The following is a 12,427-nucleotide window of genomic DNA, read 5'->3' as shown; positions in this document are numbered from 1 at the left end:
TGGTTTGAAAAATGCCATAGATATACAGGGAAGTACATTTGGCTCTGCCTTTTTGAAAAAAGCTGGACAGTGGGATTGTGAGAGTTGTCTGGTACGGAATGAATCCTCTGCAATAAAGTGTATTTCATGTCAAACGCCAAATAAATCTAATGAGTTGCAGACATCTGCTTCGTCTTTCAAGTTTGTTGCTCCTGAAAGCAGTTCACAAAAGGACTTTATGGGCAAGTTTGCAAAGAAGGAAGGGCAGTGGGATTGCAGTACTTGTATGGTAAGGAATGGAGCGGATGTTTCAAAATGCCTCTCATGTGAAAGCCCCAAACTGCCGCCAACGAGCAATGTAATAGGGCATCCTGTTCAACCATCTGGTTTTAGTTTTAACAAAACACAAAATGGTAGCTTGGAGAACATGTTTTCTCGAAAGGAAGGACAATGGGATTGCAGTGTGTGTTTTGTTAGAAATGAAAGCACAGCAGCAGCTTGTGTTGCCTGTCAGGCTACTAACCAAAATGCAAAAAGCAGCATTACTACAACAGAGACAAAACCAGCCTTTACGTTTGGTCTTAAAGAAGGTTCTTCTGAACCCTTTGGACCTCCATCTACAGGATTTAAATGTAATTTCACTGGGAAAGATTTTAAGTTTGGCACAACTGATGAATTGGCATCCTTCTCCTTCAAAGCCCCTACTACTAGTGAAGAAACCAAACTGTCAGGAGGGTTCAACTCTACAATGTCTTTCAATGCTGGCTCTTTTAAGTTTGGGATTACAGAAGTGGATAAGAAAGCTGAGCATGGTAAAGAAACGCCTACTGTTACAAAGGCTACTGAGGGAGACCGCAAAGCGGTGGCAGTTGTAGCATCTGATCCTGGGGAAAAATCCGAAGAAAGCAAGCAAAAATCAAGTGATGAGATAACACTAGGTCAGTCATCAAATGGCTTTTCTTTTGCTGAACTTGCCAAAACTTCGGAAGGATTTGCATTTTGTAAAACTGACCCTAATTTTAAAGGGTTTTGCCGTGCTGGTGAAAAATTATTTGTTTCCAGGAGTGATAAAGGTGGCAAATTAATTACAGTGACTGAGCTGGAGGGTGTGGAAGAGATGTACAGGACAGAAGATCGCGACGACATACACTTTGAGCCCATTGTACAGCTTCCTGACAAAGTGGAGCTTGTAACTGGGGAGGAAGATGAGAAGGTACTTTACTCACAGAGAGTGAAACTATTCCGGTTTGACACAGAAATCAGCCAGTGGAAAGAACGTGGTGTTGGCATGCTTAAAATTCTTAAAAATGAAGTAAATGGAAAACTTAGAATGCTTATGCGACGAGAACAGGTGTTCAAAGTGTGTGCAAACCACTGGATTACAACCACAATGAATCTGAAGCCTTTGTCTGGCTCTGATCGTGCCTGGATGTGGATGGCTAGTGATTTTTCTGACGGGGATGCAAAATTAGAGCATTTGGCAGCAAAGTTTAAAACACCTGAACAAGGGGAGGAATTCAAAAACAAATTTGAAGAATGCCAGCGTCTCCTTTTAGATATACCGCTGCAGACTCCGCATAAACTTGTAGATACTGGTAGAACTGCTCAATTGATAAAGAAAGCAGAAGAAATGAAAAGTGGCCTTAAAGATCTGAAAACTTTTTTAACTGACCAGGCAAAGCCTGGAGAGGAGGACGCAACTGTAAGTAGCTCTGTCGACCTAACAAAGAAAGTGTCTGACTTCACGGACCCTACTTATGAATGGGATACATACGACATGAGGGAAGGAGCCCTTGAAAGAAGTTTAGATGACTCTGTTTATGCCTCTCCTCTAACCAGCAGCCCAGAGAAAAGTAATCTCTTCAGATTTGGGGAATCTACCACTGGATTTAATTTTAGTTTTCAGCCTGGGCCAAGTCCAGCAAAGTCTCCAACCAAGTTAAATCAGAGCAGGATATCTGTGGGTACTGATGAGGAGTCTGATGTGACACAGGAGGAAGAGCGGGATGGTCAGTACTTCGAACCTGTGGTGCCTTTGCCTGATTTAGTTGAAGTCAGCAGTGGTGAGGAGAATGAGCAGACTCTCTTCTGCCACAGAGCAAAGCTTTATAGGTTTGATAAAGATAGTAATCAGTGGAAAGAGAGGGGAATAGGAGACCTAAAGATCTTACAGAACTATGACCTCAAATCTGCTCGTGTAGTGATGAGGAGAGATCAAGTTTTAAAACTGTGTGCTAATCACCGTCTTACACCTGATACCCATCTAGAGCCCATGAAGGGAGCTGAAAGGGCATGGGTATGGACTGCATTTGATTTTGCAGAAGGTGAAGGTAAGATAGAATGCTTTGCTGTACGTTTCAAACTTCAGGAAGTTGCAGATCTCTTCAGAGATGTTTTTGAAGAAGCAAAAGGTGCACAAAATGAAGACTATTTGCTCACTCAGGTTTCTTCACGTAACACTACTCCAAAAACTTCACCCTGTGGAAAGGCTGCTGTGGCCATATTGGAGGAAACCATAAAAGAAAGAACAGATGACGCCTCTGTGTCTACCTCTGTTTCAGAGGCAGACTCTGATGCAGCTAGTCCCTCAGATAAGGCCTTAAAAGCTGTGGTGTCTCCTCCTAAGTTTGTGTTTGGGTCAGAAGTAGTGAAAAATATCTTTGGCACAGAGAAACAAGGGTTCTCCTTTGGAAACACTTCTGGAGCCGGAACAATGTTTGGTTTTAGCTTCAAAGCTTCAAAAGCTTCTAATGAAGAAGACCAAAAACTACTTCCAAAATGTGCCCCAGCACAACTAGATTTTAAATCTTCCAGCAATCTGAAAGAGCCATCACATCAAAGCATTTTACAAAGTACAACAGTTACATCCTCCTCAACTGCAACATCCACGCCACCACAACATATCGCAGCTAAAGGTGAGGTTTTCCTTTATAAATATCTAGCTACACACAGCTGGTATGTTTTTTGTTTTTGCTTCTACTGGATATATGTACGTGAGGTTTTACAAGTTAAAGGAACACTGCCACCAATACAGTTTAGGAAAGAAGCACCACATTAAAAATTGCTTTATTTTATTGCCTATTTCTTTATTTTTACATGCCTTGTAGGTCAGCCTGGTAATTTCTAGAGCTTAATTTTAGATCTGCACATACAGTAATTCACATAAAGAGAAGAAAGTAAGCTTTGCATTGTACAGTTTTCTAGCTGAAAAAGGTATCCAATGCTATAGCATTTAATATATTGACATTATGTATATGGGTGTGTTACGAAATGTAGTTATGAATAGGTAGGAAACCATTATTTTGGCTGGTGCATTATAATATGCACTGCTTAATACGGATACAGGTTGAACCCGATGGGCATTTTGCCTCTCTTCAACCTCACTAACTATGTAACTACGCAGTTGAAAGTGTCTAATAGACAAATCAAAGTGACCTTTATAGGAAAGAGGCAGCTTACACATATCCACCCATACTAATATATTTTACTTAGGAAGTAACAATGATGGACTGTATATGGTATTCAATTGCTCTATACATTTCTTCGTTATATCATTTTAGCATTAGATTTATTAATGTTTCTAAAAAATGAAACATGGTTGTGTTGCTCGTAGCAACTAATACGGTTTTAGCTATAATGATATTCTTGTTGGTTGCCATGAGCAACACCTGCAATTTTTTTTTCATATTACCATCCGGCTGACGAGCTACTGCTCTCCTTCCTAGACAACCGAGTTGTGGTAGAGAAAAGCTTTTGACAACAGGAAACAATGCTCTGGTGAGGCAGACCAGTGATGGTAAATTAATGGCGATAGGATAAGAATATGCTGTAAGGAGAGAATGCTCTGTCTCTGGCAAGCTAACTGCACACAGGGTACACAAATTGCTGCATTCCAAACCTATGGTTTTGGCTTAAACATGCCAATACACAGTTAGGTTTGGCATATGTGGTCAAATTATGAAAGTTGGCACTTAGAGGTCGATTCAGTTATATTTAGCTCACGATTCTGTACGGCTGTATGACGCACTAGCAATAGCGCTGGATTCGCTGAAATTTGTTTTCAGCCTCATAGGGTGGTGTATAACACATTTGGGCAGATGTATTAACCTGGAGATGGCCTAAGGAAGTGATAAACCAGTGATAAATGCAAGGTGATGCACGCACCAGCCAATCAGCCCCTAACTGTTAATTTACATATTGGAGCTGATTGGCTGGTGCATGTATCACCTTGCATTTATCACTGGTTTATCACTTCCTTATGCCTTATCCAGGTTAATACGTCTGCCCCTTTGTTTTCAAGGTGAGGTCAAGGGAGGGGAGGGGTGGTGATAAACTGTAAGGTGCCAGTGGTTGTTTTTACACCATTGGAAAGGTGACGCAGCACCACTTGTGGCTAGTTGAATTTACAACATAGGGGTATATTCGATTGAAGTCGAATCCATTCCGACATTTATTTGTCGGAATGGATCCGACCTGGGCTATTCAATGACATCTCAATTCGACTTTTAAAGTCGAATTGAGATGCAGGAGGGGAGACGGTGGAGAGCCGCGGGCAGACGGGGGAGAGCAGCGCTACAGCAACGGCTATATAGCCGCTGCTGTAGCGCTGCTCTCCCCCGTCTGCCCGTGGCTCCCCCCCCCCCCAGTCTCACTGCCTCTTCCCGCCCCTCCTCTCTCAGTCCCTGCATCACAGCCGCCGCTCACGGCCGCGCCCACCCGGCTCCAGCAAGCGAGGTCTCGCTTGCTGGAGCCGTGTGGATGCTGCTGTGACATCCTCAATCGCTGCTCTCCCCGTCTCCGCCTTGGCTCTCCACGTCTCCCTTCGACTTTTTTTTAAAGTCTAATTGAGATGGTCGAAAAAGGGGTCCAAAACCTGTCTATTTTGGCCCCGTTTTCGACACAAGCATGTGGATCGGCAACTATTCCGCTGATCCATGTGCTTTTCGACAAGTCGAATTCCTAGACTTGTCAAAATTTGAGGTTATATTGAATAGGTCGGAACCCCTTCCGACCTAAAAAAGTTGAAAACTGCAGTCTTTTCGACAGGCGGCAGCTTTCGACTTCAATTGAATATAGCCCATAGTGGAAAACACTCAAGAAAAAATAGGGAATTAGAATGAAATATTACATGTAATGTAATTGGCCGTGGAAGGTATAATATGTTCCTTTTAAATATTTTGTATATCCAGTTTTGTCTCAACGTTTGTAACCTAAATTTGTTTCTCATGTTTGTTTTTTTTACGGTTAAATCCATCCTGCACATTTAATTCAACTGACTTACCATAGGTTAGTGCCTTTAAAGTTCATATAAGGTCTTAATGGTCTAGCTTTCACTAGTAGACTGTTAAAGAGCTCAGTGTAAGTCTACAGTCCTATACATTGTATAACATGTAGATATTGATATATATCTATATATTTGTGTGTATGTACACACACACACACACACACTTTCAAAAGTTTGGAGTCACTCAGACAATTTCGTGTTTTACATGAAAACTGACTTTTATTTATCAAATGAGTTGCAAAATGAATAGAACATAGTCAAGACATTGGCAAGGTTAGAAATAATGATTATTTGAAATAATATTTTTGTCCTGCTTTCATCAAAGAATGCTCCTTTTGCAGCAAATACAGCATTGCAGACCTTTGGCATTCTACCTGTTAATTTGTTGAGATAATCTGAAGAAATTTCACGCCACGTTTCCTGAAGCACCTCCCACAAGTTGGATTGGCTTGATGGGCACTTCTTGCGTACCATACTGTCAGGCTGCTCCCGCAACAGCTCAATGGGGTTGAGATCTGGTGGCTGCGCTGGCCACTCCATTACAGACAGAATTCCAGCTGCCTCCTTCTTCCCTAAATAGTTCTTGCATAATTTGGAGATGTGCTTTGGGTCATTGTCCTGTTGAAGGAGGAAATTGGCTCCAATCAAGCGCTCTCCACAGGTCATGGCGTTGCAAAATGGAGTGATAGCCTTTCTTATTCAAAATCCCTTTTCTCTTACGTCCTAGAGGATTCTGGGGTCCACATTAGTACCATGGGGTGTAGACTGGTCCACCAGGAGCCATTGGCACTTTAAGAGTTTGAGAGTGTGGGCTGGCTCCTCCCTCTATGCCCCTCCTACCAGTCCGTTTAGAAAATGTGCCTGGAGGAGCCGGTCACAGCTAGGGAAGCTCTCTGAGTTTTCTTGGTAAAAGTAATTTTTTAGTTTGTTTTACAGGGAGGCTGCTGGCAACAGCCTCCCTGCAGCGAGGGACAGGGGGAAAGCAGTGTACGCCCTGCGGAGTCTGAGCCACTGTATCCGCTGACTGGACACTGAGCTCCAGAGGAGTCTGATAGTTCTCTGCCACTGGGGACCGGCCTCCCCAGCAGCATGCCGCCACCCCCTTGCAGAGCTGAAGAATCGGTGGCAAGTGAGACACCGACTTCCCTAGCAAGCGGAGGGTCGAGGGTGAAGATGGCGGCAGCAGGGTAGGAGCACAGCATTAACTGCGCTCCGGGGATGGCTCAGCGGTACATGGTGCGGCGCTATGAGGGGCGCCACTCTACACTGGTCCAGAAGCCTGTCGGGGTCCCTGGATCTCAGCCAGCACTAAATCCTCAGGCCAGTTTAATCTGATGAAGAGCGGGAAGACAGCGCCATTTTGGGGGCGGAGCTTCTCAGAGCGGACCCAGCAGCGTTCAGGGCCATTTTCCTGCCTGCACAGCGCTGACCAGGAGAATCAGGTCCCTCCACAGCAACTCCAGCTATCTTTAAAAGGTACCAGGGGGTTGTAGAAGGGTGGGGGGAGGCTGCAATACGACTGTGTATCCTATTACGGTACACAGTCAGCGCTGAAAAGGGGTCTCCCTTTGTTAAAGTGCTGTGTGTGGGTTGGCTCCAATCACTGTGTCTCTCTTGCCATTCTTGGGGGGGGGGGGGGGGGAGAAGAAACTGTCTGCCCTTACCTGTGTGTGTGTGTGTGGAGTGTTTGTGGTCTCCTTTAGCTATGTCCAGGGTCACAGTGTCATATGCTGCAGAGGATTTGTCCTCCCAGGATGATCCTATTCCATGTAATCAGGATAGCACTGGTTTCGCACAGATACCAGCAAGGGAGCCAGTGTGCTTTTCCTCTATCAAATCTTGGATTTCTCAGATTTCTGACAGGGTTGCAAGTAATGAATCTGCAACCCAGGTATTACAGAACTCTATGGCAGTATGGCCTGATTCTGGTACCTAGGGACGTGCCGCTATATACCCCCATAAGCGTGTGCTTGTGCATGTCACGCAGGATGACACGGATACCGATTCTGACACCACAGATGGTGATGGGGATGTGTTGCGGGGGTCTGCATCTCTTGCAAAGGGGGTGCAATTGATGATAGAGGCGATCAGGGATTTGTTACATATTAATGATACCACACCTGAGCAGGTTGAAGAGGCTTTTCTCTGACATCTTAGTGGATGCTGGGTACTCCGTAAGGACCATGGGGTATAGACGGGCTCTGCAGGAGACTGGGCACTCTTAAAAGAAAGATTAGGTACTATATCTGGTGTGCACTGGCTCCTCCCTCTATGCCCCTCCTCCAGACCTCGTTAGTATCTGTGGCCGGCCAGAGCTGGATGCACCCTAGGGGCTCTCCTGAGCTTCCTAGAAAAGAAAGTATTTGTTAGGTTTTTTATTTTCAGTGAGATCTGCTGGCAACAGACTCACTGCTACGTGGGACTGAGGGGAGAGAAGCGAACCTACCTGCTTGCAGCTAGCTTGGGCTTCTAAGGCTACTGGACACCATTAGCTCCAGAGGGATCGAATACAGGCCCAGTCCTCGGTCGTCCGGTCCCGGAGCCGCGCCGCCGTCCCCCTTGCAGAGCCAGAAGAACGAAGAGAAGTTAAAAATCGGCGGCTGAAGACTCCGGTCTTCATTAAGGTAGCGCACAGCACTGCAGCTGTGCGCCATTGCTCCCTTAGCACACCACACACTCCGGTCACTGATGGGTGCAGGGCGCTGGGGGGGGGGGGCGCCCTGGGCAGCAATTAGATTACCTTACTTGGCGAAAAGCACATAATACAGTCTGATAATCTGTATATGTGCATTAACCCCCGCCATTAAAGTACATAAAAGGACAGAAGCCCGCCGCTGAGGGGGCCGGGCCTTCTTCCTCAGCACACCGGCGCCATTTTCTCTTCACAGCTCAGCTGGAAGGAAGCTCCCCAGGCTCTCCCCTGCAGTATCCTGGTACACAAAGGGTAAAAAAGAGAGGGGGGGGGCACATAAATTTAGGCGCAAAACTGTATATATAAGCTGCTATAGGGGAAAAAAATCACTCAGTATAGTGTACATCCCTGTATTATATAGTGCTGTGGTGTGTACTGGCATACTCTCTCTGTCTCTCCAAAGGGCCTGGTGGGGGAACTGTCTTCAAATAGAGAATCCCCTGTGTGTGTGGTGTCGGTACGCGTGTGTCGACATGTCTGAGGTAAAAGGCTCCTCTAAGGAGGTGATAGAGCGGATAAGTGTGTGGGAGGGTGTCTCCGTCAACAACGCAGACACCTGTTTGGATATGTGTAAGTGCTGAGGTAAAATTATTGCACAAAAGGTTAGGGAACAGAAAGGAAATCTACCCTGGTCTGTCCCTATGTCACAGAGTCCTTCAGAGTCTCTCTATGTTCACTATCCAAAATAACAAAGTATCGACACGGAGTTTAACTCCACTGTCGACTACGATAATGCAAAGTTACAGCCAAGAGGGCTAAAAGATATTCAATATATGATTATTGGAATAAAAGATGATTTGCATATCACTGATGACTTATCTGTCCCTGACACGAGAGTACACATGTTAAGGGGAAGAATGCTGAGGTAAATTTCCCTCCTCTCATGAGGAAAAAGAGCGGGAATCTCCAGACAAGAGACGGCAGCTTCCCACAAGAGAATTCTCAGGCTGTATCCTTTCCCCACTAGGGCCAGGATGTGTTGAGAATCTTCCCCTTGAGTGTCCTGTTTGCACTAGCTATTCTCAGGGATCCTGCAGATAGCGTGCACATTCTAGTATACTACCCAGACCGGCGATTGTGTCGGTATGGGTTTATAGCGCTGTGGCAGCGTGGACAGGTACCTTATCAGCAGAGATTGAGACCCTAGTATGCATATAAATATTTTAAGATGCTGTCTTAAGTGATAGATATATAATTATAAAGCATGCCCAAAGGGACATGAGTATACTGGGTCCTAGAGACAAAAGCTATGTCGATTTCTGCTTGACGTGTCCTGTAGAATATACATTGGACAGATGATGCCGATTTAAGAGGCATATGGAAGGCTGTGGAGAAAGGTTCTCGGGCCTGGTCTCCACAGTTATAGCTGGTAATTCTGATATTTTGCCTTATATTCCTGCACAGCCTAGGAAAGCACGACATTATTAAATGCAGCTTTTCGCATAAAGAAACAAAGTCTGAGGTGCGTCCTTTCTTGTCAGAGCCGGGGGCAGAGGAAAGAAGCTGTACAACACAGCTAGTCCCCAGGAACAGAAGTCCTCCCCGGCCTCTACAAAAATCCACCGCATGTCGCTGGGGCTCCACAGGCGGAGCTAGGCCCGGTGGGGACACGCCTTCGTAAGTTCAGCCACAAGTGGGTTCACTCCCTGTTAGATCCCTGGGCAATAGAAATTGTATCGCAGGGATACAGGCTCGACTGTGAGAAGATGCCCCCTCACCGAGGACCCGGCGGGCTTCCCCCCAAGAGAGGGAGCCAGTGTTAACTGCAATTCGTAAATTGTATCTTCAACAGGTGGTGGTCAAGGGTCCCCTCCTTCAACAAGAGGGTGTTATTATTCGACCATTTTATAATCCCGAAACCAGACGGTTCGGTTAGACCCATATTGAATTAAAATCCCTGAATATATACCTGAAAAGGTTCAGGTTCAAGATGGAATCGCTAAGAGCGGTCATTGCATGCCTGAAATGAATCGGGACATAAGGGATGCATACCTTCGTGTCCCCATTTATCCACCTCATCAGGCGTACCTCAGAATTGCGGTACGGGATTGTCATTACCAATTTCACCAAGGTAATGGCGGATATGATGGTGCTCCTGCGGAAGCAAGGTGTCACTATTATCACATACTTGGATGATCTCCTCATAAAAGCGAGATCAAGAGAGCAGTTGCTGGACAGCGTATCACCTTCTCTGGAAGTGAAACGGCAACACGACTGGATTCTATATATTCCAAAGTCGCAGTTGGTTCCTACAGCTCATCTGCCTCGCCTAGGCATGATCCTAGACACAGACCAGAAGAGGGTTTATCTCCCGATAGAGAGAGCTCAGGAGCTCATGACACTGGTCAGGAATCCATTGAAAACCAAAACAGGTGTCAGTGCATCACTGCACTCGAGTCCTGGGAAGGATGATGGCATCATACGAGGCCATCCCCTTCGGCTGGTTCCATGCAAGGACAATGGAACTTACTGGACAAGTGGTCCGGATCACATCTTCAGATGCATCGGTTAATCACCCTATCCCCCAGGGCCAGGGTGTCTCTCCTGTGGTGGCTGCAGAGTGCTCACCTTCTCGAGGGCCGCAGATTCGGCATTCAGGACTGGGTCCTGGTGACCACGGATGCAAGCCTCCGAGGGTGGGGGGCAGTTACACAGGGAAGAAAATTCCAAGGTTTGTGGTCAAGCCAACAGACTTGCCTTCACATCAATATCCTGGAACTAAGGGCCGTATACAACGCCCTAAGTCAAGCGGAGTTCCTGCTTCGCGACCAACCAGTTCTGATCCAGTCAGACCGCAGGGGCTCATGTAAACCGCCAGGGCGGCACAAGGAGCAGGGTGGCGAGGGTAGAAGCCACCAGAATTCTTCGCTGGGCGGAGAATCAAGTAAGCGCACTGTCAGCAGTGTTCATTCCGGGAGTGGACACGACCTCCACCCGGGAAAGTGGTGACTTCATCAGGAAGTCTTCACGCAGTTTTGCAAATTGATGGAAACTGCCTCAGGTGGACTACATGGCGTCCCACCTCAATAAAAAGATAAAATAGGTTTTACGCTGGGTCAAGGGACTCTCAGGCGATAGCTGTGGTCGCACTAGTAACACCGTGGGTGCTCCAGTCGGTCTATATATTCCCTCCTCTTCCTCTCAGACCCAAGGGCTGAGAATTGTAATAAACGGAGGAGTGTGAACAATATTCTTTGCTCCGGATTGGCCAAGAAGGACTCGGTACCTGGAACTGCAAGAAATGCTCTCAGAGGACCCATGGCCTCTGCCTCTCAGTCAGGACATGTTGCAACAGGGACCCTGTCTGATCCAAGACTTACCGCGGCTGCGTTGGACGGCATGGTGGTTGAACGCCGGATCCTAGCGGAAAAGGGCATTCCGGATGCAGTTATTCCTACGCTGATAAAGGCTAGGAAAGACGTGACAGCAAGACTTTTTCACTGTATATGGCGAAAATAGGTTGCTTGGTGTGTGGCCGGGAAGGCCCTACAGAGGAATTCCAGGGGGGTCGATTCCTGCACTTCCTACAGTCAGGAGTGACTATGGGCCTAAAATTTAGGATCCATAAAGGCCAAAATTTCGTCCCTATCCCTTTTTCTCTCAAAAAGAACTGGCTTCACTGCCTGAAGTTCGGACGTTGTTACAGGGGTGCTGCATATTCAGCCCCTTTTGTGCCTCCAGTGGCACCTTGGGATCTTAACGTGTGTTGGATTCCTAAAATCCCACTGGTTTGAGCCACTTAAGACCGTGGAGCTAAAATATCTCACGTGGAAAGTGGTCATGCTTTTGGCCTTAGCTTGGACTAGGCGTGTGTCAGAATTGGCAGCTTTGTCATGTAAAAGCCCATGTCTGATCTTCCATATGGAAAGGGCAGAATGGAGGACTCGTCCCCAATTTCTCCCTAAGGTGGTATCGTTTCATTTGAACCAATCTATTGTGGTGCCTGCGGCTACTAGGGACTTGGAGGATTCCAAGTTGCTGGACGTAGTCCGGGCCCTGAAACTTTGTTTCCAGGACGGCTAGAGTCAGAAAAACTGACTCGCTATTTATCCTGCATGCACCCAACAAGCTGGGTGCTCCTGCTTCAAAGCAGACTATTGCTCGCTGGATCTGTAGCACCATTCAGCTTGCACATTCTGCGGCTGGACTGCCGCATCCTAAATCAGTAAAAGCCCATTCCACGAGGAAGGTGGGCTCTTCTTGGGCGGCTGCCCGAGGGGTCTCGGCTTTACAACTTTGCCGAGCTGCTACTTGGTCGGGTTCAAACACTTTTGCAAAATTCTACAAGTTTGATACCCTGGCTGAGGAGGACCTTGAGTTTGCTCATTCGGTGCTGCAGAGTCATCCGCACTCTCCCGCCCGTTTGGGAGCTTTGGTATAATCCCCATGGTCCTTACGGAGTACCCAGCATCCACTAGGACGTCAGAGAAAATAAGAATTTACTCACCGGTAATTCTATTTCTCGTAGTCCG

The 12,427-nt window shown here is 46.6% G+C and overlaps 1 protein-coding gene across 1 annotated transcript in view; it reads left to right on the top strand.

Annotated features, from left to right (window-relative positions):
• The window catches only part of LOC135028869 (E3 SUMO-protein ligase RanBP2-like), a 306,830-nt gene that overhangs the window by 211,761 nt on the left and 82,642 nt on the right, over positions 1–12,427 (top strand). The window contains exon 20 of the mRNA XM_063953806.1: positions 1–2,894. This exon is cut by the window's left edge and continues 1,595 nt beyond it. Coding sequence (XP_063809876.1) covers positions 1–2,894 — 2,894 coding nt within the window. The remainder of the gene's footprint in view (positions 2,895–12,427) is intronic.

Source organism: Pseudophryne corroboree, chromosome 2, assembly GCF_028390025.1.
Source record: "Pseudophryne corroboree isolate aPseCor3 chromosome 2, aPseCor3.hap2, whole genome shotgun sequence".
Taxonomy (NCBI): Eukaryota; Metazoa; Chordata; class Amphibia; order Anura; family Myobatrachidae; genus Pseudophryne; species Pseudophryne corroboree.
The sequence above is the reverse complement of the archived record's forward strand: the minus strand, read 5'-3'. Positions and strand labels throughout refer to the sequence as shown.